Source organism: Hydra vulgaris, chromosome 13 (assembly GCF_038396675.1).
Source record: "Hydra vulgaris chromosome 13, alternate assembly HydraT2T_AEP".
In the NCBI taxonomy this organism is placed as follows: Eukaryota; Metazoa; Cnidaria; class Hydrozoa; order Anthoathecata; family Hydridae; genus Hydra; species Hydra vulgaris.
In genome coordinates, this window is record NC_088932.1 from 30625150 (window position 1) to 30653129 (window position 27980).

Consider the following 27980-nt stretch of genomic DNA (forward strand, 5'->3'; position numbering starts at 1 on the left):
GGTTAGCACAGTATTATATATTATATTTTGTATACATTAATCCAGACACGTTTGTTAAAAAAAAGAGCAAAAAAGAAAAATACCATAATAGATGTCTTTCATACATAGATACTGCCTCACCAAACCCAAACCCTCAGTTGATGTATGTACATTAACTTATATAAAAACAATATTTTGGTTTTTTATTGTCAGGGATCAATGCCAGGATATTAAAGGAAGTTTTTAGAGTGACCAGACAAGAGCTTGTCTGCAAAAAAGTAAAAGAACAAAAAAAGAATTTCCTTTTTTGTATTTTCTATGAGATACTTCTCCAATTTCTGAAAAGAGTCTGGACTAATGTGTGCTGAATATATTAGTATTGTGCAAAACTTAATATAAATTAGTGTATAATATACATTATAATAATTAGGGTGTCCCAAAAATATGAAAAATACCACCAAAAATTTTAGAATTATATAGAAAAATAAAATAACCATAGAAAAAAAAGCCCATGTGTCATCTAGTCAGCAATTGCAAACTGTTTTGAAAACTTTGATATAACAGGAATTTTTCATAATTTTATTACTTTTGCATTATTGCTATTTCTGATTGTCATCAACGATTCAAACAGAACATTATAATCATACTAAGAAGCTTATGAATGTTCCTAAATCCAACTTTAAAAATTTAAACTATAATAACTGCAAACAAAGAGCTAAAGCAGCCAACCAAACAAAGAGCAGAGCTTGAATAGAAATAAGAAGAATTTTAAACTAGTAAATCAAAAAAAAATTCTTTTTTCAAATCCATGCTTTATGCAAGCAGAATTCTATTGGGCCTAGAAATTCTTTTTTTGTTATCTTTTGTAGAAGGAAAAATTACTGTCACATTTTTAAATTTTTTTTTTATTAATTCAGTGTTCTTATGGGGAAATACAAATTAAATTTTTGTTAACTTAATTAACTTTTTTTGGTCAAATTTTTCCATTTCCTTGTATTGTCATCGAAAATGATTAAGTGTGCAAAATTTGAGCAAAATTGGTTGAGAAAAAAGCTTTCAAAAATTGATTTCAAATTTTGTGGCACACAAACATATATATATAGAAAGTAACCTTATATAAAGCATGGAAGAAAAAAAAAGAGAAACCAAACAAAAAGAACTTCAGAGAGTTTAAGGAAACTATGATAGTAATAATCTATCTGGTTAAAATTTAGTGTTAAAACACTTGACAACAACTTGGATTTTCAACAGATGACAAATAAGACAAAAAATTAATAGGAAAAAAAAAGGAAATTAAGAAGTAATAAAATAATAGTAATATTATTAAGGTATATTTAATTTATAACAAAATTATATGAAAACTAATTTTATTAAACACTTTTAGATTAAAAAGATGGCTAAATAATCATAGAGCTAATGAATTTATCAAAGCGACATCAATTTTGGCAGCTAGATATAATAATAGAATTCAACCACAGATGATTGTTAAATGTTAGATATGATAATAGAATTCAACCACAGATGATTGTTAAATGTTAGATATGATAATAGAATTCAACCACAGATGATTGTTAAATGTTAGATATGATAATAGAATTCAACCACAGATGATTGTTAAATGTTAGATATGATAATAGGATTCAACCACAGATTGAAATAGACTGCAATTATGTTAGCTATTCTTGCCAAATCTTCAATAAAATCTAAAATCTTGATCTGTTTACAAAAAATGATTCAAAATATTTTGGTAAACAGGCCACTATCTGAAAAGCAAATTACTGATTTACTAAAATGTAGAACACTAGTTCTACATTTTGACACTAAATTAGTACAAGAACATTTAAGTTCATTTAAGTTGGAAAATATGCTGAAACAATTCAGTTGCTGAATGTAAAACTTAACCTTGTTACAATATGGATGTTATGCAGGCATAACATATAAGGTGCACATTAGGAGTATTCAAAATAAAAAAATTTTCAAAGCGCGATTACAGAAGAAGATGAATTTGGGGAAAATGTTAAAAAAAAACATTAAAAGTGTGAAGACACTTAAGTGTTATTAAATATCTACTTTTGTTTGCTTTGTTTGCTTAGCTGCATTTTTCTATTGTTTTAATTTTTCATAAATAATGAACAAGTTTCTTTTAACCTTTAAAAAAATCTTTAAAAGAAAAACCTGCAACAGTAGATTAAGATTAATCTAGATTGCAAAATTCTGCAGTAAAAATTTATTTTAATCCCATATTTTTAACAAACTTATTGTCATTTCTTTCAAAATAGTGTTTCGAAATATTGTTTAAGTTATAATGGAAAGTTGTAAAGAAAATAAGAAATAGTCACAAAAAGTGATAGTCTTAAGTGCAAATAGTAGTGAGAAACTATTAAAAAGTGGTAAAAAAAAAAAAGTCAAACCAGCAATACCAGGTAATGAATTTGTTATGAGTTCTTTATGAGTTTTAAATATTATTTCAATAAGATTTCATGTTGCAGAGGAGCAACCTTACTAATTTTTTTTTTTCAGTTGATCAACTGCCAACTGGATTGGATGTTTTACAGCACATAGCTTTTAATCAGTTTGTGCTTCCTAAAACATCAAAAAAATCTTTAATACTGGCTTGTTCAGTAAAATAACAGGAAATACGAAAGATATGTTAAACAGCATTGTAAATGTATTCTTAGCCAAATAAAGGGTTCGTGGCCTAAAGCTGGATTTCCACTTCAATCAGATAACAGCTAGATTCAAAAGCTGAATAAGTTGAACAAACAATATTTTGATTTAAAAAAACAACACGCACAAGATGTTGTCTTTAGAATTGAAAAAGCAACAAGACTTAAGAAAGGAACTAGGGAAAATCTTTTGGGCAGAAATACCTAACTTAGAAAACTGGATAAAAAAGGACAAAATAGATCCGACCTAGATAACAAAGAGGACCTAGAATTTATAAACGATCAAGAACATGACAGAAAGTTATTTCTATGGCTATAAGATAAGAAATACAGCAAGGTAATTCAAATTCATAACCTTTTTTTCTTGAATTTGAAAACTACCTGCCACTTTTTCCACTATTGATTTTTATTTACTTTTTTACATTATTGTCTTTTTTAATTTGATAAAATTTTGATAAAAAAATTTAAAAAGATTAACATTAAATAATGATAATTATAATTATAATAATAATAGTGCATGTTGTTTAGATTTTAGAGAATACAAGAAATAGATATTTATATATAATTCATTTGAAAAAGATGCTGCAAAATCAGTGGAAATCAGGAATTCAGATTTGGAATTTAGTCTAACATGAGACCTGAGCAAAGATTCATCAATTGATTAAGATTATGACCCAGGATATTAGCATTCTTTGGAGTCTAATAGTATAACAAAAGCTGATATTTCAAGAGATATTCTTTCCTAGTTGCTACAATTGCTGATATTTCTCCCAATGTTCTGACCAAAGTTACTGCTGCAATCCTTAATAGTTCTGGCATTGATCTTACAAATTCAAGTTGCAGTGGTAATCATTCTGCTTCTAAGTTAAAAAGACTAGAGCTCTTCATCATGCAAGATTTTTAGGGAAATCTAATTAAAAATGCAAATTCATTCAAATCAAAAATAGTTTCTTCAAAAAAGCAAAGAACATATTAAATTAATAACAGACTTTGTAGCTTGCTTTTATGCAAAATGGTATCTGCAATCAAATAATACAATCAAAGCTCCTTACATGGATGTTACTGCCATTCATCAAATGCATCAGTATAAAGCAGTATGTGCAGAACCAGATGCTGTAGATGCTGTGTTGAACTCTTTATTCAAACATACATGGTACCTAGATTCAACTCTGATTCCTTTAGCATTGCTGGATGTTGCGCTCAAAGAGAGGAAAAAATTGCTGCTGCAATATTATCTTATCCGAAACCAACACAATGCTATTTTAAAACAAAAAATAAAAAAAAAATTAAAAAAATGGCTAACACTTAAACTAAACATTCATCAGCAACATTCTAGCTTAACTCCTTTGATTGACGAATTCTCCTGATTAATGTTTGAGATGATTGAAATAGAAGAACAATGAATTGAGGATTGGCTGACATTGCCACTTCAGTATTGGCAAATGCAATCATCATATAGACCATTTCTAAACTTTGTAAAAAGTATTGTTTTTGTAAACGACCATGCTGAGAGGGCTATTGGAATGATGCAACAATTTGTTCATCGCTACAGAGATGAGGAAGAAAAACAAAATAGACTTATTGCTATAGACAAAATGGCATTTGTCAATAGCTGCATTTTATGGCAGATGGACTTAACAGTCTTTATTTTTTTCTTAACTTCAATTCACCTCCCCATGGCCGAGAAGGCCTCTACAGACAAGGAGGCTATTTTACAGTGGTCATAATCCTCTCTCACCTCTATAACTCCGAAACACAAGCCTTGACAAACAAGGCCGCTGACAGAAAAAGAAAAAAATGAGATACAGAAAGAAAACTTTTTTGCAACTATTTTTTACTCATTGTGGTTATTGAGTGGCTCAGTGGAAAGTGTTAAAATATAAGTTAATAAAAAAAATTGATAATATAAGTTCAATGAGTACTTTTTGTTTTAACAAAAAGTATAAAACAATAATCTTGGTACTTAAATCTTCAGCTTGAGTTAGCGATTGGAGATGATAAGATTGAAGACAGTGAAAAGATAAAAATGACTAACAGCTTACTTACACTTCCCACTGCTACATTCCAGATTGGATATCATCAAAATATTCGAATTTTTGATTCCAAAACAACACTAACTCTTTTGGTTTTTGAAGCACCAATAATTGCAAAAAGAAGCAATGTTGAGTAAAATATTGGAAGAATACTGGAAGGTTTTTAAAAGTTCTGTTTATTTGTCAAATATCTATCTACTACCAATCACTGTGCAAAAATGTCAAATATCTAATAAATATATACCAATGACAGAAAGAACCTAATGCAAGACTATTTGATAGCATCTACAAATAAAGGTACAAAAAAAAATCTCATAATAGAATCCTAAAAGACTGTAAAAAAATTATAAACTTTTAATTTTTCATCATTTTTAGGACACCCTAAAAATATGTGCAAATGTATGTATGTATGTATGTATGTATGTATGTATGTATGTATGTATGTATGTATGTATGTATGTATGTATGTATGTATGTATGTATGTATGTATGTATGTATGAATATAGGTATGTATATATGTGGTATGTATGTATGTATAACTATGCATGCATGTATGTATCGCTTTATTATTGTATAAAGTTACCAAATGTATTAGTGCATACTTTTTTTTCTGCAACTGGATCAACCTGAGATGGAGGAGGTGGTGGAATTTTTTCATCATCATCTTCATCAGAAAAAACTGCTTCGTCTGTTATAACTTCATCTTCAATTGTTTGTGGTAGTAATGTGGATGAATCAAGTGAATAATCTTTGTCATTAGATGGAGAGTGTGGTGGAGAATCAATTTTAACAGATTCCTCTAAAAAAAGACATCTTTACAGACAAAATATTCTGAATAATACAACATAAATTTAGTTTAACTTTAATACCAAACCAAATAATTACTTAGGTCAAGATTTTTCAAAAGAATATATAGTCTTGGTGTCAGACCGACTATGAATAGTAATTGATATTTTTAAATGGACTAATAAGATAGAAACAATTGATGGAACAAACACAGTAGAAATAATTGATGAAACATAACATAGTGGAAATAATTGACGGAACAAATTAATCTAAATTTAAACAAAATAGTAGTGAGAAAATAATTCTAAAGATTTATACAGATATGTATGAAATTTATATTTTTGATATATATATATATATATATATATATATATATATATATATATATATATATATATATATATATATATATATATATATATATATATATATATATATATATATATATGAAACTTTGATATATATATATATATATATGAAATTTATATAGTTTATATATGAAATTTATACCAATATATATGAAATTTACAGTTTATATATGAATTTTAAAGTAATAATTTAAAAAAATATAATTTTCATCAAGATAAATAAATTTAAAAAAAAAAATTATTAAACAAAGTTTAACTTTTAAATATTTGGCAAAACATTATAAAGAAGTAAATAATATAATAATATAAAATAAAAACATAAGATAAATAATATATAATAAAATAATATTTTTAGTTTTATATTTAAAAAATTTATTGAACCTAAAATTATTAAAACAATTAAAATTAACAAAATCAAAAACATTAAAAAAAATTACCTGGTCGATTGGGTTCAAGAAAAGACGGTAATGTTTCAACCAGCAACTGCTTTAATTGTTGATGGATTTTATGACTCTTCAAAATAGGAGCCAATGAGCTAAAAATTGTTCATAATTTCTTTTATGATGACTTAAAATTTGAGCTTCAACAAAATAATGAAATATCAAATTTATAAAATCTAAGAAACTAATTTAATTTGAGATTTTTATGAATATAACCATGTGACCATAACCATGTGACTATAACCATGCAAATTTGCTCACAAGTTATACTAAATTTGCTTTCTAGTTAATGTCATAGTAAGAAATTCTTTAAATATAAAACAAGCATTGCAGATTCAAGTTTAAGTTGTAAGGATTTTAATGATTCTATGTAAACCAAAATGAAAACCATGCTTTTGTAAAAGTGAAAACTATGTAATTTGTTTTTGTAAAAGTGAAAACCATGTAATTTGCTTTTGTAAAAGTGAAAACTGTAATTTGCTTTTGTAAAAGTGAAAACCATGTAATTTGCTTTTGTAAAAGTAAAAAAACATGTAACTTGCTTTTGATATCTTTTTTAATATTTATATCATTTTTATCAAGATTAAAAAAAAAAAAAAAAACCTCAAAAAATACTACCAAGCTATCATATTTCCTTATTACTTTAAAAAAATTATACTTCTAAAAATAAAATTATATATTTAGTCTACAAATTATATCTAATTTGTAAATAAAATCGCAATCATTTAGAAGTATAATCTTCCAACAAGAACTTAGCAAAACTAACCAAGTAAAACTTGGAAACAACTAAAAAAAATTTAAAAACTAGCAAGCTAATAATTTAATTCCTTTTTAAACAATTATAATTCAAACTAAAACTTAGTTTATTAAAATCATATTCTTAATAATTTCCTCTCACCAAAACACCAAAAATAAAGCTACATTTAAAACTTGTGTTTTTAAGGAGAAACAATGAGAACAATATTAAAAAGAATGATGCAGTCCTCACATTGATGTTGTAATTTATGTGAATAATTAATTTTGTTAGTTGTAAAATTACGTAGTTTATTTAAAATGTTTACAAAATATGAAATTATTTACTTAAACTATTTAAGTAAATAACTGTCTATTTGCTGCTTACCTTACAACTCGTTTATCCAACACTGATCGAAATGAGTTAAATATACCCAGCTTGGTCAAGTGGACATGTTGCGGACAATACTGTGTTGACATCTTCAATAAAAAAATTATTTTTTGATAAACTTTAAAGTATAATACAATTAATTCAGACAATAGATTTTATAATATTCATGTTAAAAATTACTATTTATCTCTGCAAACTTTAATTAAAAGATAAAAAATCATAATTACCCTGCAGATAAAATCAAGCAGAATATAGGTTATGCTTGGATGAGTGCGAACAGAGTTATGCATCAGTAAAATTGCAGGCTCTAAAAAAACATGCATTTATTTACTTTACCAAGCACTTTACACTATTACTAGATTAACAACTAAAATGAAATACAAATATAGTTTATTCATTAAAAAAATTAAACACAATTGGAACTAGTTAGGTTAAACTATACATAAAAAACTATATCAAAAAAACTATTGTTACAAGCCCATGTCTGTCTAATCTTTAGGTTTGTGGTTGCTTAATAGAAATTCATTTTTGTGATGGCATATGGAAAATAACTGTTTTTTTATTAAGTAGCTCATCGACATTTTTATAAAGTAAAATTATTAGTTTTTCATATGAACAAAGTAAACATTTTTTTGTTGCGTTGTTATAAGCAGGGGCTCTTTTAGGATAGACCAAGTTAATTTAGGTGTTTATTTGAGTTTTTTCCTAGTTTCCCATATATATTATGAGAGAGTAGATGCATTTGAAAGTTTTTTATTTCTAAATGATTGCTTGTGGTTCACATATCTCTTTTTCCACACACCCTCTGGCAAACCAGTTTATGATCGACTCACTCGCCAATATACTTGGTCAACCCATGCATCCTGAAAATTTTGTTTGCGATACATCCCGCGAAGAGTGTATGCTTCTTTTTTGTGAACATTGTGGTAATCTTCAATATGAGAAGCTTACTGAATGCTGGTTGGAACTGGTGAATGGTGCAAATGTGACTTTTGAACAGTAGAGTGGTGGGTTTAAGGAAGTTAAAACAATGCCCTTTACTGAATTCACGCAACAATTTTTCACTAATTTGTCTGCTTTTTTAAGACACTGCTTTGTGAAGCAAATTCAAAGTGCTCATTTTCAATTTCTGATTGGAAATCATCATTTACAATGTTAATTTTTGTATTTATAATTTCCAGTGTTGTACAGATGGACTTTAGTGAGAACCTGCTATTAAAGGAGCAAAATGCTATTCAAAGTGTTCACTGGACCAACAAAATGCTGACAATTTATACAGTGGTTGTTTGGATGAAAGACCAAACCCAAAATTTTGCTATTGTGAGTGACAACCTTAACCATAATAAAGCGGCAGTCCTTTGCTGCACAAATGCTGTGCTCGATGTTCTGGATCTGAGTGGAAAGTGCCTAACTATTTTTACAGATGGTTCACCATCCCAATACAAAAATTGATTTATACTGTCAGCCCCTCCCATCATTCGAACGGAACGAAATCTTGGTAGCTTGTTGTGGCATTATTTTGCAACCAGTCACAGTAAAGGCGCAGTCGATAGTATCGGTGGGAAGTCAAACGGATGGATAGAACATTGATCATGTCTGAAAGGGCAACAATACAATGTTTTGATGACATCGTATCTGTTGGAAAGCCAGAGAAAATTCAGGTAGGTGACATATTGCATTCCTTTTTACAAGATCATTATACTGTCAGTGATGTTAAGCCTTATTTTATCTTGTTTTATTCTTTTTTTAAATTATTCCATATCCCAGTGAAAAGATAATTGCTGAGACAGTAGAAAATCAGTACTTTAATCAACCTTTGCAACGTGTTTCCAATCTTCAACAAAAACACTCATGCAACTTGTGAAAGTATTGTCTCAATTGATTGGCATGCATATAGTGTATTGAGCCAATACACTATATGCATGCCTAAGTTTAGCAAAATGATTTGTCGATTTGAAATTGTTGATATTCCTACAAAAAATAAAAATTGATCAAACGTATTTAATTAAAATTTTAAATAGCATTTTCATATTTTTAATTGTTTAGGTAGTGACCCTACTTCTATGCAGTTTACAACTCCCTAACACTTCATCTAATTTATATCCTCTCACTGAAACTGCTCCACTGTGTCCATCTTTGGTTATCAAGGTGGATGATTATGTTGTGGTAAAGCTAACTCTGCGAACAAAGAAAAAGTGTCCAGTTTTGAGTTAGCAATGTGATGTCCTCAGTCACCGAATCTCAGAATTCCTTGAGTTGGCGTATACAATGTTTACATAAGCACGGGATTTCTTCTTCTGTGGAGTTCACTTACCCTCCAACATTGCTATGTACTCTCATGAGGAAATTGTTTGCGTACTGCCAACTCCAAAAATTGTTAGATTTATCTACCACTTCCCAAAAGAACACCTTGTCAACTATTTAATTAGCTTAAGATGAGTGTCTTCGTATATCTTTCTGTTGAACATAGTAAAAACAATTTTTTGGACAAATATATGTACTCAGTTTTATTATAAATACAGAATATCTGAACGTAATGAATGGTTTTGTCTGACCCCAACATGTATATCTTTTCGGCACTGTAAGTTGAATGTAAATAGAATAGAAAAGTTCTGACAGCATTTTGAGATGCAATATGTTAGATCAAAGTTATATTTAGTCATATTTATATGAAAAAGTTATTCAAAACCATTAGCAATACTTTAATTCTTGTAAAATCTTCTCTAATGTCTGAATGCAACGGCCTGGAATTACCCATATATATATATATATATATATATATATATATATATATATATATATATATATATATATATATATATATATATATATATATATATATATACATATATACATATATATATATACATATATATATATATATATATATATATATATATATATATATATATATATATATATATATATATATATATATACAGGGTGGATGCTCGAAATCCGGACAATTCTAAATTTGCCGGCATTTTTTTGTTTTTAAATTCTATGTTGCGAAATTCAAACATTAATAAAAAAAAACATTGTACTCTCGGGAAAAAAATAAAAATTGCAAATTTACGAAATCATGTCAAAGGAATATGACCGTAGAGTTGCAGTGGTTGAGTCCCTCTGTGCCAGGCACTCTGTCCCAGAGATTATAAAATGGTTGGCTTCCCAAAAAGCACAGTTTATGATATTGCAAAGAAATTTAATGATGGTGCAGAGTCTGTAGAACGAAAAGAAAAGACTGCTCACAAACCAATCAGGAATAAGGCCTTCATCAGCAGAGTACAGAAGTCGATCAACAAAAACCCCAGCACCTCCATCAGGAAACTGAGTAAAGATATGAATGTGTCTCATTACACCATGAGAAGAGTGATCTGTGATGACCTTAGGTACGAGCCCTATGTCCTGAAAGTCAGGCAGATGCTGTCTGCTTCAATGAAGGAGAAGAGAGTGGCTAAGTGTTCCGTTCTTTTAGCATCAATAAAACATGAAGCTGCAGGTAAACTTAGTTTTTTCAGCGATGAGAAAATTTTTACTGTGGATGCCAAAGTGAACAGAAGAAATAACAGATGGTTGGCTCAAGACCCAGAAGATGCCCCAGTGATTGGTCAGATAAAATTTCCAGCCTCTGTCCATGTCTTTATATCTGTTTCCAGCAAAGGCCATGTCTTGCCACCACACTTCTTCCTGAAGGGCCAAAATGTCAACAAAGAAGTCTACTTGGACCTTCTCATTAAGGTGGTGAAACCTTGGATGGACAAGTGTTCCAATGGTAGGCCATATGTGTTTCAGCAAGACTCAGCTCCTGCTCATACCTCCAATTTGGTACAGGGTTGGCTTGAAAAGAATCTCCCTATGTTCTGGTCGAAGAACTTTTGGCCTCCAAACTCACCAGATCTCAATCCATTGGACTATTATGTCTGGGGCACTTTGGAACGTGAGACCAATAAATCAAGTCATAACACTGTTGAATCTCTAAAGCAAGAAATTACTACTGCAGCTGCCAACATGTTGGCCGATGAGGTGATCAAAAACTTTTAAAAAAGAATATTGACTATAAACTCTTTTTAAAACCTTTTTTATTTACATATTTAATTATGCAATGATAAAATATAACAAAAAATGAAAACAATTTTTGGCAAAACATTTCAATAATTTACAACTTAATTTTGATAAAAGGAAAAATAATTTGATTTGGAGTGATAAAGTTGGTTTTTATTAAAATAAAATCCAACTTAATCACTCCAAATCAAAACTTGAATCATCAAGGCCACTACAGATGAGAGGCTACTTAATTGTGATTAAGTAGCCTCCTCATCTGTAACTTTCTCTCAACTCTATAATTCCGAAACACAAATCTTGACACAAGGTCGCTGCGCGGAGAAACAAGTTGAGCATGGTACTACCAGGGACGTGGTGGGGATCGAACTCAGAAGCTCTCGCTAAGAATTTAATAATGTGAAAATAGTTTTTTGATTGCTAAATGTTGAATGAATGAAAAATATGCTCAATATTTGTGAAATGTTTGTTCAGAACTAAAACAGCTTAGTGCATTTAGTTCTAAAGAAAATATTGATAGTTTAAATGAAATCCGAAAAAAAGAATTAGGTTTGATTAAGAAAAATGATAAAATCTGCCAAAAGGCTTTAAAACTAAATTCAAAAAAAAAGTAAATAATAATGAACAATCTATAAATATAATTCAATTAATACTGGGAATGCTGATAATGATTTTCATTTCTAGTAAACAATTTATCAGTATTTTCAGCTGAAAGTATAATAGACAACGAAAATAATTTTGTATTTTCAAATTTACAAGTAATTTTAAAAGAAAAAATTGACAAACAACTGATGCTTAAGAAAGATTAAAAACTTGATCAAAAAATGCCAGCTTGTCTAAGAAAAGACCAGAAACAGTTAACAACTTTGCAAGTGAATCGATCACTCTCTGCTACAAAGATTCAATATGCTTTTGAAGTTATAAATAGCTTCCTCAAGCAATTATTTTGAGCCCTGGATACGGTTTGCAATATAAGCCTCATTTATATGCTAGATGATTACCAAATTATCAAAATAAATATTTTGAAAGATTACTCTCTGATAATGACAACAAAGTAGAAACCATTAGAATTATAAAAGTGAGCTTAAACAAAGAGAACTTACATGAAAAATTAGTAAAAGAAAAGAAGCTTTACCGAAAAAGTGCCTATACTAAATTGGAATCCCAAGATGTTAAAGATTTTCAGGTACTTAATTAAAGCACAACAGAAACCTATATAACTATAGGTTCCTATCAGCGTAGGCAAAGCTTGAGTTAAAATACAAGTTAAGACTTGATGGAAAAATCCATTCAACTTAACATTCTAAGATAATAAATGAAGATGTCTACTAGGTACAGTAAAATGACTAAATATATGGAATAAATTAGGTATTTATCTAACATCAATTATCAATCTGACATCAATTCTTGGTATTGCACCTGTAAAACAGTTATGTGTACTGTTGCTGTAGTCACATTGGAAGCATTATTTTATTTCTTTCAAGCAACGAAAAAAAAAAATCAAAGAATTAAAAAGTCCAACTGGTTTGATATTGTCTATTTATCGAAAGTTGATTGTAATGGAGACGAGTGACGATGAGAATGGAGATAATGAACAAGTCTGTGAATTTGTCTATGAAAAAAAAAATTAAAAATAAAAAATATGGTAAAAGGTCACAAATTAAAGCTTGGTCAAGTAAGTCAGAAATAGATGAAGTTCAAAACTCTGACAAGGAGAACACTTTTCCAGATGATTTCTTACATATACTGTCACCACCGAAGAAATTTAAAACTTTTCGATCGCCTAATAAAAACACAATAGATAACAATAGATTATTTTATTTTTATTTTATTTTTTAATTGGGTAGTCAAAATCTGTAGGATTTTACCAACTATATGTATATATGGAAGTTTTTTAATAGATTGTTTTGGATCTGAATATGAGTTTTCATAAAGTATTTAGTTGATTTACAATCTTATGAAGGAAATTATATTTAAAATGGAAACATTTTAAATATAATTTTCCTAACTGAAACTTGAATTTCTTTGAATAAATTTCATATAATTATACTTTAGGACTTCCATGTTTTGAAAGAGTTTGTTACAGAGACAAACTAATAAAAGGGTTAGTGGAGTTCTGATTTGCAGAAAGGAAAACATTGTACATAATGTGAGAAATAACAAGTGGATTTTAGAATCAGAAACTATAATAATTCCAATAACTTACAAACAATATGTTCAATATTTTCAGAAATTTTGATAAAAAAAAATTGCAACTAGTAAAATTTTCAACAAGATTTTCAAGATCATCTTTCACATACAAAGATTGTTAAATTGTTTTATTATAACTAATGATTTTAAACTTAAAAATGATTGAAACGAACTTTAAATTTATCAGATGTAGGTTACCAGTCATTTAGTAGTGCTAATAACCAATGTGTACCCGGGTATTTGTTGACAGCCTTAGTAATAATATAAAACTATTTTCATTCAAGAAACTATTTTGAATTTAAAATTTAAAAAATGTTACCAATATTCATGATGTTATCTTTGTCACCTTGAAAAAATAACCAATCAAAGAACAAAGAAAGTTTCATATTGGCTTGAGAAACTGGATTCTAAATCAGATTTTTAAATCAGCAATAATGTCTTTGAAACACTAATTCTTAAAAGTATCTTTTAAAAACAAAACCTGGCCTGCTGTATAAAGCCATCCAACAATTGCCCATCGAGGAATGACTTCAGAACCTAAAATTTCGTTTGGTGGATGTATAACTCCACAAATAAAACGAACCAGATCCGGAAGAAGAGTTTGATTTTCAGAAGCGCTTAAATACTAAACAAAAAAACATCAAAAAAAAATTTTTATACATATATAAACATGTATAATTTTATTTTGAATAAAATAATTTTATTGTTTTTGTTACATTAAGCTTTTAAGTTATTTAGTAAACTATTATTGAGAATTAAAAACATGTTTGAAACAACATGGATGTCTGCGCAACAGTCATGTTTATGGGTGATGCTGGGATAACCTATCATGTTTATTACAAGTTCAATTGAAAATACAACCCTTGGAATTAGGAAAAATGAGTCAGGAAAAAACAATTTTTTAGAGGTCGGCATCACGCCGGCAAAAAAAAATTGATACAAAGGTCTTACCACAAAACATTGGAATGAGGTCGAAAATTTTTTGCTGACCTCAAACACTTTGAGGTTGGCATTGCCAAATGCCAACTCTAATTCCGATGGCTAAATATATATGTATAAATACTTGCTATTGTGGACTTAAGCCTGCATAGTATTAATATATTCTGCAGATTTGAATTTTTGATATGTGCACTAGAATCTGAACAAACAACAAAAAGATACTACTAGTTTATAGTAAAAGGCATGAATTAAGCATATTGCGAACCGCGATTGGTTTTCACATCTTTGCAATTAGTTTTTTCTTAAAACAAAATATTTTCACGATTTGGTTTTTTTTCTTTTCTAATTTATCCTTTTTTGTTTGACCATTCTTAAAAGAAATATTTTTGTCTTTTAATAGATGTCTTTTAAGTTTTTAATAGGTGTCATAATGTGACGCTAAATTTAGCTATTGAATAAATGTATGATCATTTGCTTTCTTGCACGTAAATTTTCATTCAACATAAAGCGCTTTTGAATTTAAATTACTTTAAGAATCTGCATAGAAGCCAATAACATTTTAAAGTTATATTTAATTTGATTTACTTAATGGATTAAAGTACATCACAGTAAATTTACCTATAAACTAAATCAAAGCAACCATTTAAGTTACTACAGTTAAGTAACTTAACTAATTCATTTACTTAATATACTCAAAGACTCACAAAAGTTAGCCATACAAATGTTTCTATTTATATCTTATATGTTGTTAAAACATAATAAACTTTTACCTAAAAATTATTTTAACAACGAATCTCAAACAGAATATAAAAAATGTGATTTCAATCCCCAATAATTATAAATTAAATTGCAGCGACATCCGCAATACCCAGTGGCATAGCAAGGAGCATTCCTGAAAGTTAAACGCAGATCTACCTACATTATCAATATCAGATTTAGAATATAGTGCAAGTGAACAAAAAAGTTTTATTTAAATCGTAAACATTTTTGTTTCTTGAAAATAGTTTTCAAAGTATAAACTTTCTATTCCAAACATTAAACCAGTGATTATTGCAATCATTAGACCAAAAATTAAATTAAAAAATATAAATTGTTTTAATTCTGTTCAAAGAAATTTTTTTCCAAAAAAATAATTTAAGCATATATATATAAAGAAATATAATTTGATTTATCAAACCAAGTTTTTTTCACTAGCTTTTTATTACAAAACAATTCGAACGAAATAAATTGAATGAAAAAGTCAACTTAAAAACTATTCAAATGAGAAAATTAATTATACTTAAAGTTTTAATAGTAAACTAGATCAGAAGGCAATAAATTAGAAAAAACGTATGTTTTTTTGCTTTGACCTTACTTGTTTGGTCTATTGATATAGCATATTTTTAAGCAAATATGAAGTTCAAAGTTTTATTTAAATAATTAATTAGAACAATTCTACTTACTTCGTTTTATTATAAACTTGTGTTAATCTAAAATAATATAAAGAACTTGTGTCACAAGGTCTTTATATTGTCACAACAACTTTGCAGTATTATTTTATTGCTGTTTATTTCAATATCAATTCAATATTATCTATATTACACTATCAACCACCTCCCCCCCTCCCCCTTAAATTTTTTTTTTTTTTTTTTTTTTTTGCAATAAGATTTTTTTTTTGTTAATTCGAGCTCTGACATAAAGTATTTAAAAAACCGCAATTAAAGTAGAGTTTTTATATCAGCCTTCTTTATGGTTGTCTTCACCATGGCTAAAGAGAGACACGTGCCCTACTTTATGAATAAATTGATATTTCTTTAAATTTTTTTAAAGAAACATCAATTTTTTATTATTTAAAGATTATAAAACTGCTTTTTTTGAAACTTAGGTAAAAAAATTTCCATAGGATAAATATTTTTCCATTCTAAAAAAAAAAAAAATTTTATTTAAAAAAAAAATGCTTTTCTATCCAAAATTTTTTTCTTTCTAAAAAATAATTTTAGAAATAAAAATTATGAATGATGAAATAATAAACATAATAAATAATAATAATATAAATAAATATAATATTACTAACAAAATGCTTCTTTTTAAACTTAATAATTTACTCGTAATAATATAAAATATACAAAACCTGCTTAAAAAACCAATCTTGGTAACGCTTTTGTTGACCAAACTTAACTTTTAAAGCTAGAAATGCTATTTTATTTTCCATATCAGGTGTTATTCTACTTTGTAAGAACTTTCTATGAGTACGTGTCATTAAAAGCTGTTCTAGTCCTATAAGAGAAGTTTATAATTTAACAAAATTACTACATATAACCCAGTAGACACAAGTTTTGTTTAAATATTGAAAGTATGTTTTAATACATTTTTTGATGTTTAAAATACATCTTGTGATTACTGGGAATTTTTACTGTTAACTGTTAAACCTGTCAGTTGATGCTTGTCAGAAAATACTGTTAACTGTTAAACTTCGCTATACTTATCTTTCTCTTTAAAAGCAAATTTTACAAAAAATTATTCATATTTAAAAGAATATTTGAGATCAAAAGGGGAAAACCAACAAATCTTTTCGAAATCTATTTTTTGTTGTTTTATTGGTAAATTATTGATTATCTTTTATTTATGTATTAAAATTATAATGAAATTACTAATAATTTATTTGTTAGTGTTGCTTTATGTTTTTTTCTTACATAATCTAATAATTTTCAGAATTAAAGTGATAATTGAAAAGAAATTAAATTTAAAGCGTCGAGGTTTCCAAGACAACTGCTTCAAACTATAACTTTCAAAAATAAGAAATTTAAAGTTATCAAAATGGGAAATAATGATTTGTAAATTTTAGAGTAATGCAAAATCTGATTTTGAAAAGATCCATTAAAAACTTCAGATATAGAGACTATTATGAGTCTCTTTTTTAATAGTAAGTGACCCAGGCTGATATTTGACCGGGATCAGGGCCGTGTTATATATATATATATATATATATATATATATATATATATATATATATATATATATATATATATATATATATATATATATATATATATATATATATATATATATATATATATATATATATACAGTGATGGGCATAGTTAACTAATTTTTTAGTTAACTTTTAGTTAAACTACTTTTTTTTAGTTAAATGCAATAGTTAAACTAAATTTTTTTATTTAAGTTAAACTAAAAGTTTAACTAACTTTTTTCCTAGTTTAGTTGAAAAAGTTTAACTAAATTTTTATTAACTAAATTTTTTTATATATCGCCAAATAAATCGTTCTATTTCTATGCACCACTCACCTGACCAAGGACTCTGTTATTACTATTTTTATGTATTTACTTATTTAGTGCATGAACTGGACTTTTCAACATCATTTCCGCTTGGTCTGCTAATATCATAAATTCAAACTGTTAATCTAATAATCTGTTATTGTTATTCATAACATGAACAGCTTACTTGTGAACATGTGCTACAAAGATGTTAAACTAAAAAGTGATAAACCTGATGAAAAAAATTTTAGGGCTAGTTGTCGATACTGTATCAATAAAACGGTTAGCGGAAACATAAATTCATTTAAAAAAAAGTTGAATTTTAGTTAACTATTTCTAATTAGTTTAAGTTAACTACTTTTTATAAAAAGTTTGTAACTAAAAGTTTAACTACTTTTTTTTAGTTTTAGTAGTTTAGTTAAACTATAATAAAAAAGTTTGTGCCTATCACTGTGTATATATATATATATATATATGTATATATATATATATATATATATATATATATATATATATATATATATATATATATATATATATATATATATATATATATATAGATAGATATATATATATACATATATATATATATATATATATATATATATATATACATATATATATATATATATATATATATCTATATATATATATATATATATATATATATATATATATATATATATATATATATATATATATATATATATATATATATATAAATATATATATATATATATATATATATATATCTATATATATATATCTATATATATATATCTATATATATATATATATATATATATATATATATATATATATATATATATATATATATCTATATATATATATATATATATATATCTATATATATATATATATATAAAAATAGCGAAATTATATAAAAATTTCAAAAATAATATAGATTTCAAATATAGAATTGTTATTTTTGGTTTTATTACATGAAAAATTACGTTTTTTAACAAAAAAATGTATTTTTAATGTATTTTTATGACAATTTTGATAAATAAGTTAAAATTTTTCCAAATTAAATATTATTTTTGAAATTTTTATATAACTTTGCTTCATTTGAGTACCAGGTTGACATACTTTTAAAAAACTTATTTTTTGAAAATATTAGGGACCCATTAAATATTAGAGGGTCTTGAGGGACCCCTTAAAATATTTTTTATTCAAAAAAATTTTAAATCTAGTATTTTTGTATTAGATAGAACACATTAAGGGGGTCTCTGCATATATTTTTCAAAAATGTTGTTTTTTGGGACACCCTAATATATATATATATATATATATATATATATATATATATATATATATATATATATATATATATATATATATATATATATATATAATATATCCTAGCTCCGGGTAATAACCCCTTTTAGAATTGTTGTTTAGCCAAGGCTGGGGTTGTAAAAAACCATATTTGGCTGGGGTCAAGGCCGAGGCCGAGGCCTGGTTCACTTCCTAGTTTTTAATTGAATACAAACAAAGGTATGGTATTTATCCAAGCCATGTAACAGAACCTGTAAAAGTTCAATTGCAATAGAACAGGTCAAACAAACTATGAAATATTCTCTAAAAGTTATTACTAAACTATAAATTTACTTATACTTTTTGTTTTATTTTTACATATTAATTTTTTTTAATTATTTTCTTTTCTATTTTTAGTTCAACAAAAAGTTTTTATAAATGTTATTTATTAATTATCCAGAAAATATTTTTTAACAAAAGAATTTTTCATTAAAAAAACTTTCAAAGAATGTTTATATCAGTGTACCTAAATAATTGATACAAATTAGAAACTTAGTAAGTTAGTAATCCCTTTTTGTTCTCAACACATCATATGTAAAGCTAACCAAACCTTGAAACTGAGTACAAAGTGATTGAGGCCGGTATAAAATATCTTTCCAAAGTTGCATAAACTCAGGAATGCTAAAATGTAAATTAAAACTCACTTTAAAAATTGTAAAATCCTCCTAACTACAATATTTCATAATATGGGTGCATTTAAAAAGCAGTCAAAAATTACAAATTTAATATTTAATATTTAATTGTTTTATAAAATATATAAAATAATACCGAAATATATTTTGCAACAAACGAACAAAATCTTTTCCAATAACCATACATTCAGCAAACTAAATATGAAAACAAAACAAAAAAATACAACAAAGTTCAAATTTCTATTTACAGTTAGAAAAACCTCAAAATGCAACAATAAATGTATAATTACCCCATTGCCCCTGGCAACAATAAATATATAAATTAAAATATGCAACAAAACGCAACAATAAATGTATAAATAAAAATATGTAAACAAGTATATAAAAAACTAAAGTTCACATTTCTTATGTTTTTAGTCAACTCGTTAAAAAGGGAATAAAAAAACTTGAGCTTGTACAATATTTTAATAAACCTTTGTAACTTTAGAATGTTTGTTAAGTATTTTAAATATGTAAGCTTGTAAGTGGGTAATTTTTTAGAGTAATCAGAAGGTAAGTTTCAGATATAAAAATTTCTGATATAATACCAAATAAATATGAATGAATAAAGAAATTTAAATTTAAATGTTGCTTTTATATTTTAACTGTTCTTAGTACCATTTAGTACTTGTTTACTATACCTCATTCTCACTAAACAGAGAAAAATGCAGGGACAGAAGTCAGAACTGAACATAAAAATTTATACCAAATTTTTTTTTTTTTGAGTTAACTTGAGACTTGAAAAAATTCATTAAGATTAAAATAAAAACCAAAAATAACTGAAAATGTAATGAGCAAAATAAATTTTATTCACCTACATGCTCACGAATGAGTTGAATACAAAAATCAATTTCTGTTTGTCGTAGAATTTTAAACCTGGCAGATTCATGATCTTCAATAATCCGAACAAATGTATAAATAACTACTTGCAGTGTTCCAGGATTTTTATCTAACCACGCTCTAAATATCATATATCATAACAAAAATTATTATATATCACAACAACAATAAATATCATATATAATAACAATAAATATCATATATAACAACAATAAATATAATATATCATAAAAACAATAGCTTACTTTCTTTTTATATAGAAACACATTTTATACAAAGAAAAACTATCGTTAATACAAACTAAACAATAACTGAAAACATGAAAACTCATGTTTAAAATTAAATTACCTGTTTGCCTTTAATAACTTTAAAACATTTTCGGTATAAGTTATGTTACCTTGACTTAAATCTCCACCTAAAAAAGATAAACATTTTATCATTATCATTTCACTTTAATCATTAACACCCTAATTACAACCTTAGTTAACCTTAATCTTTATATTTTTGTCACTAAACCCTAATCATTAGTTTAGCACACAATATTAAAATAATTGATGTGTACTGAAAAACGAGACTAAACCCAATTTTGTCTTCACTTATGTGTAGATATAAATAAGATACAATACATTTAAATTGTTTTTACACGAACAGGGAAAAAAACTAAAGAATAAACCTTAAACTACTAAATTTTTTTTTACAAAGGGTAGTCCCTTTTTAAAAAAAAATTTAGAGCTAAATTTTTTTGATTAAAAATGAAGAATAAATGTAGGGGAGAGTGGGGCACCATGATTCACTTTTGGCTTTTGCTTCATAACAATTTTTTTAAACGCCTTTTTTTAGGCAATGGATTTAATTTGTAGAATAAATTGATATCTACAAAATTAAATTTTTAAATTACCAAAATATAACAGGTTAAACTTGTGAGACTAATTAAAGTAAAGATAGAAATTTGTTTTAAACCCATCCATGGGAAACCTTGATCAATCTATGAGCATCACTAAAAAAGTAAATGAAAAGTATAAAACGTAGAGAAAAGATTTTTATTTGAAAGACAAACAAATTAATAATTGTAACTCAAATAATGCATCCAATGGTCCAAATCACATTTCAGAAGATCAGATAGCATATTGTTTTAAATGTCATTCTTAAGCGCCAATAAATAATGGCTTTGTATCGAAACTGTATCTCCTTGCTTTATACATACATAAACCTTTTAAAAATTCGAAAAAGCCCTTTACCCTATATTTGATCTAATAAAGTTAGTAAATTTCTCCATGACATTTAAAGATATTCCAGTCTTTACCTGAAAGTTATTCAAGCTTTCACTTGAAAACTTGACTTTTTCTGCTATTTCAAGTTTTAAAACACATTTTTGAGGTTTTTGTATGTCTTTTGAATAAATTTCCAAGTTTTTTTACTTGAGTCTTTCTGATATTCTGCCTTGGTTTTCAGTAATAAGTGAATTAACTGATCTCTTTCTATTTCTGGTAAGGTTTTATTTATGACCTTTTAAATGTTTTCTATTGATTTTGTTCACTTGCCATTGTGATGCAGTCCTTTTCCATTTTTCTGATTTAAAATTTAAACAAACTTGAAGGATATAAAAGATATTCAATCTTTAAAATCAAAATCTTAAAGAAACTTTCATAATTCCTGCGGCAGCAAATAAACCATTGTCATCAGTAATGTTGAAAGTCGAGCTTCTTTTAAAATTCCTTCCTTAAACAAGGGGTTGATGACCTACATACCTTGTTGTAACAAGTAAATAGCAATTGCATGCCTATCTCCTTGAGTGCTAGTATCTTCTACTGATAACATTTCTTTATACTTCAGCATTTTTGGCAATTTTCTATTTTTAACATCTTTGTCATGTATATTTAGCATTATTCTGAGAGAATATTTGCTGTTTACTCAAAATCCGAGTTTATTTACATTTTTATTAATTCAGGTTTTTTATTAATTTTTTTTGTTATAGCAAACTGCTTTAAATTAATGTAAAAAATTTTTTTCAAACATGGTGCACAGACTTTAAACTTAGATTCTTCATAATTTGCAGATTTCTTTGGCATATCTACTGTAGTATGTAAATATATATTTTTTTTAATTTGCAAAAGAATAAAGTTGTCAACAATTTTTTTTTTTAAACATAATTATGTTTTTTTTTATTAAAGTTGTTAATTTTTACATTTGTTGTCACTTCCGGCCTTTTTTAATTGATAAAAATCCATAATTTTATAAATTTAGTTAAATAGAATACTTTTTTATCAATTAATACTAAACTTTTCCAACTCAAAACAGGAAATTTCAACAAATGATTAAGTTATGCTAAGTATTTAAACCAGCCAAATATAGTTTAATGTGAAGTTTTTTGGTAAATATGATTTATTTGAAAATGGTTTGAAAACCTTGGACAAGCAGATAGGATTTTAATTTCAACAGATTTGTAATCTACAAACAAATCTAAAACAATCTGCAAATAAGTACTGGCAAATTTTCATTAAACGAATAGTGAATAGCGAATAGTAATTCTTTAAACTTTAGTACCAAAAATTAATGATCAGTCGTTAAGCGAGCAGTAATATTTGTTCAACAAACAGTACATTTTGCTGAATAATAAATTGTACTGATTTTAAAATTGAATAGTACTGATCATAAAATTTGTTTAACAAATAAATTAATTTGTTAAACAAAGAGTAATAAAGTAACAAAATATATTCAATATATTTTCAATATATTGAATATATTCAATAAATTAAAAAAATAAAAAATTTCAATTTATAATTGAAAATTTTTACAAATAATTGTAATAATTATAAGAATATGTCATTTAAATAAAAATATGATCAAAGGAGGGACCAAATTTTTATTAACAATAAAATAATATTTAAAAAAAAAAACAATGTAACACATATTTAAACTAATAAATATTTCTTTATTATTTCATCTATACTATATGTTTTTTTATTTTGTATTATCTGATTTTTTTGTTAAGCGCTACGGATTTCACTTGCATTCTCGCATAAATTCCTTAATGGAGATTTAATACTCAAATAGAACTATTTGTATTTTAAACAATAATGTCTAGAAAAAATTATACAAATCACTTATAATGTCCGTAGGTTTGTTTAGCAATCGTTAAAAAAATAATTAAAAATAAAACTAAATTTTTTAACTTAAAACTGGATTTTAACAAATAGTGGAAGGAATATCAAATAGTATACAAAAGTTTTATGAGGAACTAACATTTGTTTAACAAATAGTACTATTTGTTAAACAAATAGTACTACTGGTTTAAGGAATAATGTAGAATTTTTTCTTTTAATATATCAAAGTGTTTTTTTTTTACCCACAATCAGCAAACTTTATTTATTTGTATAATTTTTCACTAATCCCATAAAAAATATTTGTAATAAAATTAAAAATAAAATATTTGGTTCATAGATTTTATTAGCACAACTCATTTTTAATACCTGTCAGAATTATTTGAAAATCTTTTATATGATTGTTGGTTTTTAAAATTACTTATTGATCCTATGATTTTTATACAAGTATACTTTCTATAGAATGGTATATTTTTATAATTTTTATTATCTTTATATTTGATATTATTATATTAATATATATTTACTAACCAACAAATCGTGGAATTTACAATATTTGTGTTCTTTTTATACCGTTTATTTTTAATGTAAAATAGAGCTAACTGTTAATTAACATAATATAGAATATCAGATAAATATAGATTCGATAGAATCAAAATGAAAACTTATGAAATCAAACATTTTAGTTGTTATTCGAAAAGCCAGGTTCATAAGGAGAAATAGGAAAAATCAAAAAAGTTTGTTATAAGAAAATAAATAAAATATCTTATTGTATGTAAAATGTCTTACTGTAAACTTGTTTTAGTTTAAAAAATTTGTATTTTTTTTTGACATGACAATTTTCTTTAGTTGACTCCTGCTACTCTAAAAACATTTGAAATAACAAAAATTACTCACCTGCCATTTGTCGAAGAAGAATATAAATCACAGGTTCTAAATTTAAAATATGATTTTTCATCATTTCACCAAGTAGCCACAACATCTAAATATATAAAATGCTGGTTAAAAGTTTCTAACCATTTCACCAGGTAGCTACAACGTCTAAATATATAAACTACTGCTCAAAAGTTTTTAATCACTTTTTAATACAAGTAAAACTGATTATTACTGTTTTAATTTTTCGTAAATACTTTTGAATAATACAACATTTATTTTGCAGAACAGAAACATAGAAAAAAGTATAAAACAATGAAAACTAAACATTACATAAAATTTTTTTAATGAAAGTTGTGAAATATTATTCCGATACTGTTGCAATTATTCTCAAAGTTGTTTTTAATTAGTTGCCCCCATTTGTTGGACATTTCTGCCTAGTTCATCCCATAAAAATTCTGTTAAATTGACTGTCAAATGTAAAATAACTTTCAATGACTGTTGGTCATTGTCAGTCCTTTGTTTGCTAACTTTCTGATGCACATATTAAAATTGTTTTGCAAACCTTTATATTTTTCTAGTTTGTCTTAATCTCTTTAATATATTTTGACAATGCAAACTAACTTTTAAATTATAATTTTGGAGACAGTGCACACTTGACACTGAAATATATATATATATATATATATATATATATATATATATATATATATATATATATATATATATATATGTATATATATATATATATATATATATAAATATATATATAAATATATATATATATATATATATATATATATATATATATATATATATATATATATATATATATGTATATATGAAAATGCAAACTAACTTTTAAATTATAATTTTGGAGACAGTGCATACTTGACACTGAAATATTTATATATATATACATATATATATATATATATACACATATATATACATATTTATATATATACACATATATATATATACATATATATATATATATATATATATATATATATATATATATATATATATATATATATATATATATACTTTTTAATACAAGTAAAACTGATTATTACTGTTTTAATTTTTCGTAAATACTTTTGAATAATACAACATTTATTTTGCAGAACAGAAACATAGAAAAAAGTATAAAACAATGAAAACTAAACATTACATAAAATTTTTTTAATAAAAGTTGTGAAATATTATTCCAATACTGTTGCAATTATTCTCAAAGTTGTTCTTAATTAGTTGCCCCCATTTGTTGGACATTTCTGCCTAGTTCATCCCATAAAAATTCTGTTAAATTGACTATCAAATGTAAAATAACTTTCAATGACTGTTGGTCATTGTCAGTCCTTTGTTTGCTAACTTTCTGATGCACATATTAAAATTGTTTTGCAAACCTTTATATTTTTCTAGTTTGTCTGAATCTCTTTAATATATTTTGACAATGCAAACTAACTTTTAAATTATAATTTTGGAGACAGTGCACACTTGACACTGAAATATATATATATATATATATATATATATATATACATATATATATATATATATTTATATATATATATATATATATATATATATAAATATATATATATATATATATATATATATATATATATATATATATATATATATATATATATATATATATATATATATATGTATATATGAAAATGCAAACTAACTTTTAAATTATAATTTTGGAGACAGTGCATACTTGACACTGAAATATTTATATATATATATATATATATACATATATATATATATATATATATATATATATATATATATATATATACACATATATATATATATACATATTTATATATATACACATATATATATATACATATATATATATATATATATATATATATATATATATATATATATATATATATATATATATATATATATACAGTATCGGACAAAACGAGTGCAACCAAATAATGCTAATTTAGTTTCTTTATATAAAAGTGCTGTATTTTTTCAATTTAGAGAAATAACAATGTAACTGTTTAGAGACAAAGTTCTTCAAGTTTTATTCATCACAAAGTTCATTATTTGTACACGAGAATTAATAAATTAATCAAAAGTATTAAAAAAAAGTTGATTTCCTTCTGGACAAAACAAGTGCAACTCGACAAAATGTTGACCAAGCTGTATTTTGCTATCAATATTTCGTGGTGAATCCTTTGTTGTCGATCACAGCCTTGCATTTTCGAGGCATAGATTCGATCAGGTGATCAATGAAACTTTGAGGAATCGCTGCCCAGGCCTTTTAGGTTTGTTCAAACAGTTGATCCTTATTACAATCACCTTCACAATTAATTTTGTGGTTGACAATCTCCTACAGGTTCTCAATAGGGTTGAGATCCGGAGATTGAGGCGGCCAATCCATCACCGATAGGTGGTTGTCTTGAAACCACTGCTTGACTACTTTTGCAGTGTGTTTCGAATCGTTGTCTTGCTGAAAAACCCATTTTATTGGCATATTCCATTCAGCATGAGGTAACATAACATCTTTCAGGATATTTTTGTACATGAAACGGTCCATTATTCCATCGTTTCGATGTATTGGACCTAGACCGTTAGCAGAAAAACACCCCCAGACCATTACATTGCCTCCACCATGCTTCATGGTCTTATAGCAGTAACGTAAATCGAGGCGTTTTCCGGCCGGTAGACGTACACGGCAAATGCCATCGCTCCCAATGATGTTGAACTTCGATTCATCACTGAACAGGACAGTTCGCCATTTCTGCACATTCCAGTTAATATGAGATGTAGCAAACAAGAGTCTTTTCTTCTGGTTTTTTAGTGAAATCAGCGGTTTCTTTGCAGGGCGTCGAGAAAACAATCCAGCTTCAACAGCACGTCGTCTGATTGTTCGGTCCGATACAGGCAGCTCTAATTGCTTTTGTATCTCGACTGATGATATCCAGGGATCCTTCTTGACGGATCTGACGATCATAGAATCCTCTCTAGAAGTGGTGGAACGCAGTATTCCACGTTTGTTATCTGCTGCCAACTTCCCCGTAGAACGATATTTGGAACATAGTCTTGATATGGTCCATTTTTTCACGCGATATTTATCACAAGTACTTTTTTGTGCCATTCCACTTACGTAATCACCAATAATTTTCTTTCTTAGTTCCAATCCAAGACTGTCGGGAGCCATTTTTGCACTTGAAGTCATAAAAATAATAAAAATAAATACGCTTCTCAAGGCTTACCGTGTTACATTTACCTTGTGATGATACAATAATGCTCTGTGGAACACAACGTCTTGGTTGGATG

General features: G+C 26.2%; 1 protein-coding gene across 1 annotated transcript in view; it reads right to left on the bottom strand.

Moving 5' to 3' along the window:
* LOC100198887 (integrator complex subunit 3) overlaps positions 1 to 27980 on the bottom strand; it is a 51599-nt gene that overhangs the window by 18074 nt on the left and 5545 nt on the right. The window contains exons 5-16 of the mRNA XM_065816410.1: positions 24690 to 24774; positions 21040 to 21106; positions 20670 to 20811; positions 19949 to 20007; positions 19731 to 19801; positions 16698 to 16843; positions 14130 to 14273; positions 13968 to 14055; positions 7624 to 7703; positions 7394 to 7485; positions 6271 to 6368; positions 5282 to 5478 (exon numbers count right to left, since the gene is read on the bottom strand). Of these exons, the coding sequence (XP_065672482.1) occupies positions 5282 to 5478; positions 6271 to 6368; positions 7394 to 7485; positions 7624 to 7703; positions 13968 to 14055; positions 14130 to 14273; positions 16698 to 16843; positions 19731 to 19801; positions 19949 to 20007; positions 20670 to 20811; positions 21040 to 21106; positions 24690 to 24774 (1269 nt within the window). The remainder of the gene's footprint in view (positions 1 to 5281; positions 5479 to 6270; positions 6369 to 7393; positions 7486 to 7623; positions 7704 to 13967; positions 14056 to 14129; positions 14274 to 16697; positions 16844 to 19730; positions 19802 to 19948; positions 20008 to 20669; positions 20812 to 21039; positions 21107 to 24689; positions 24775 to 27980) is intronic.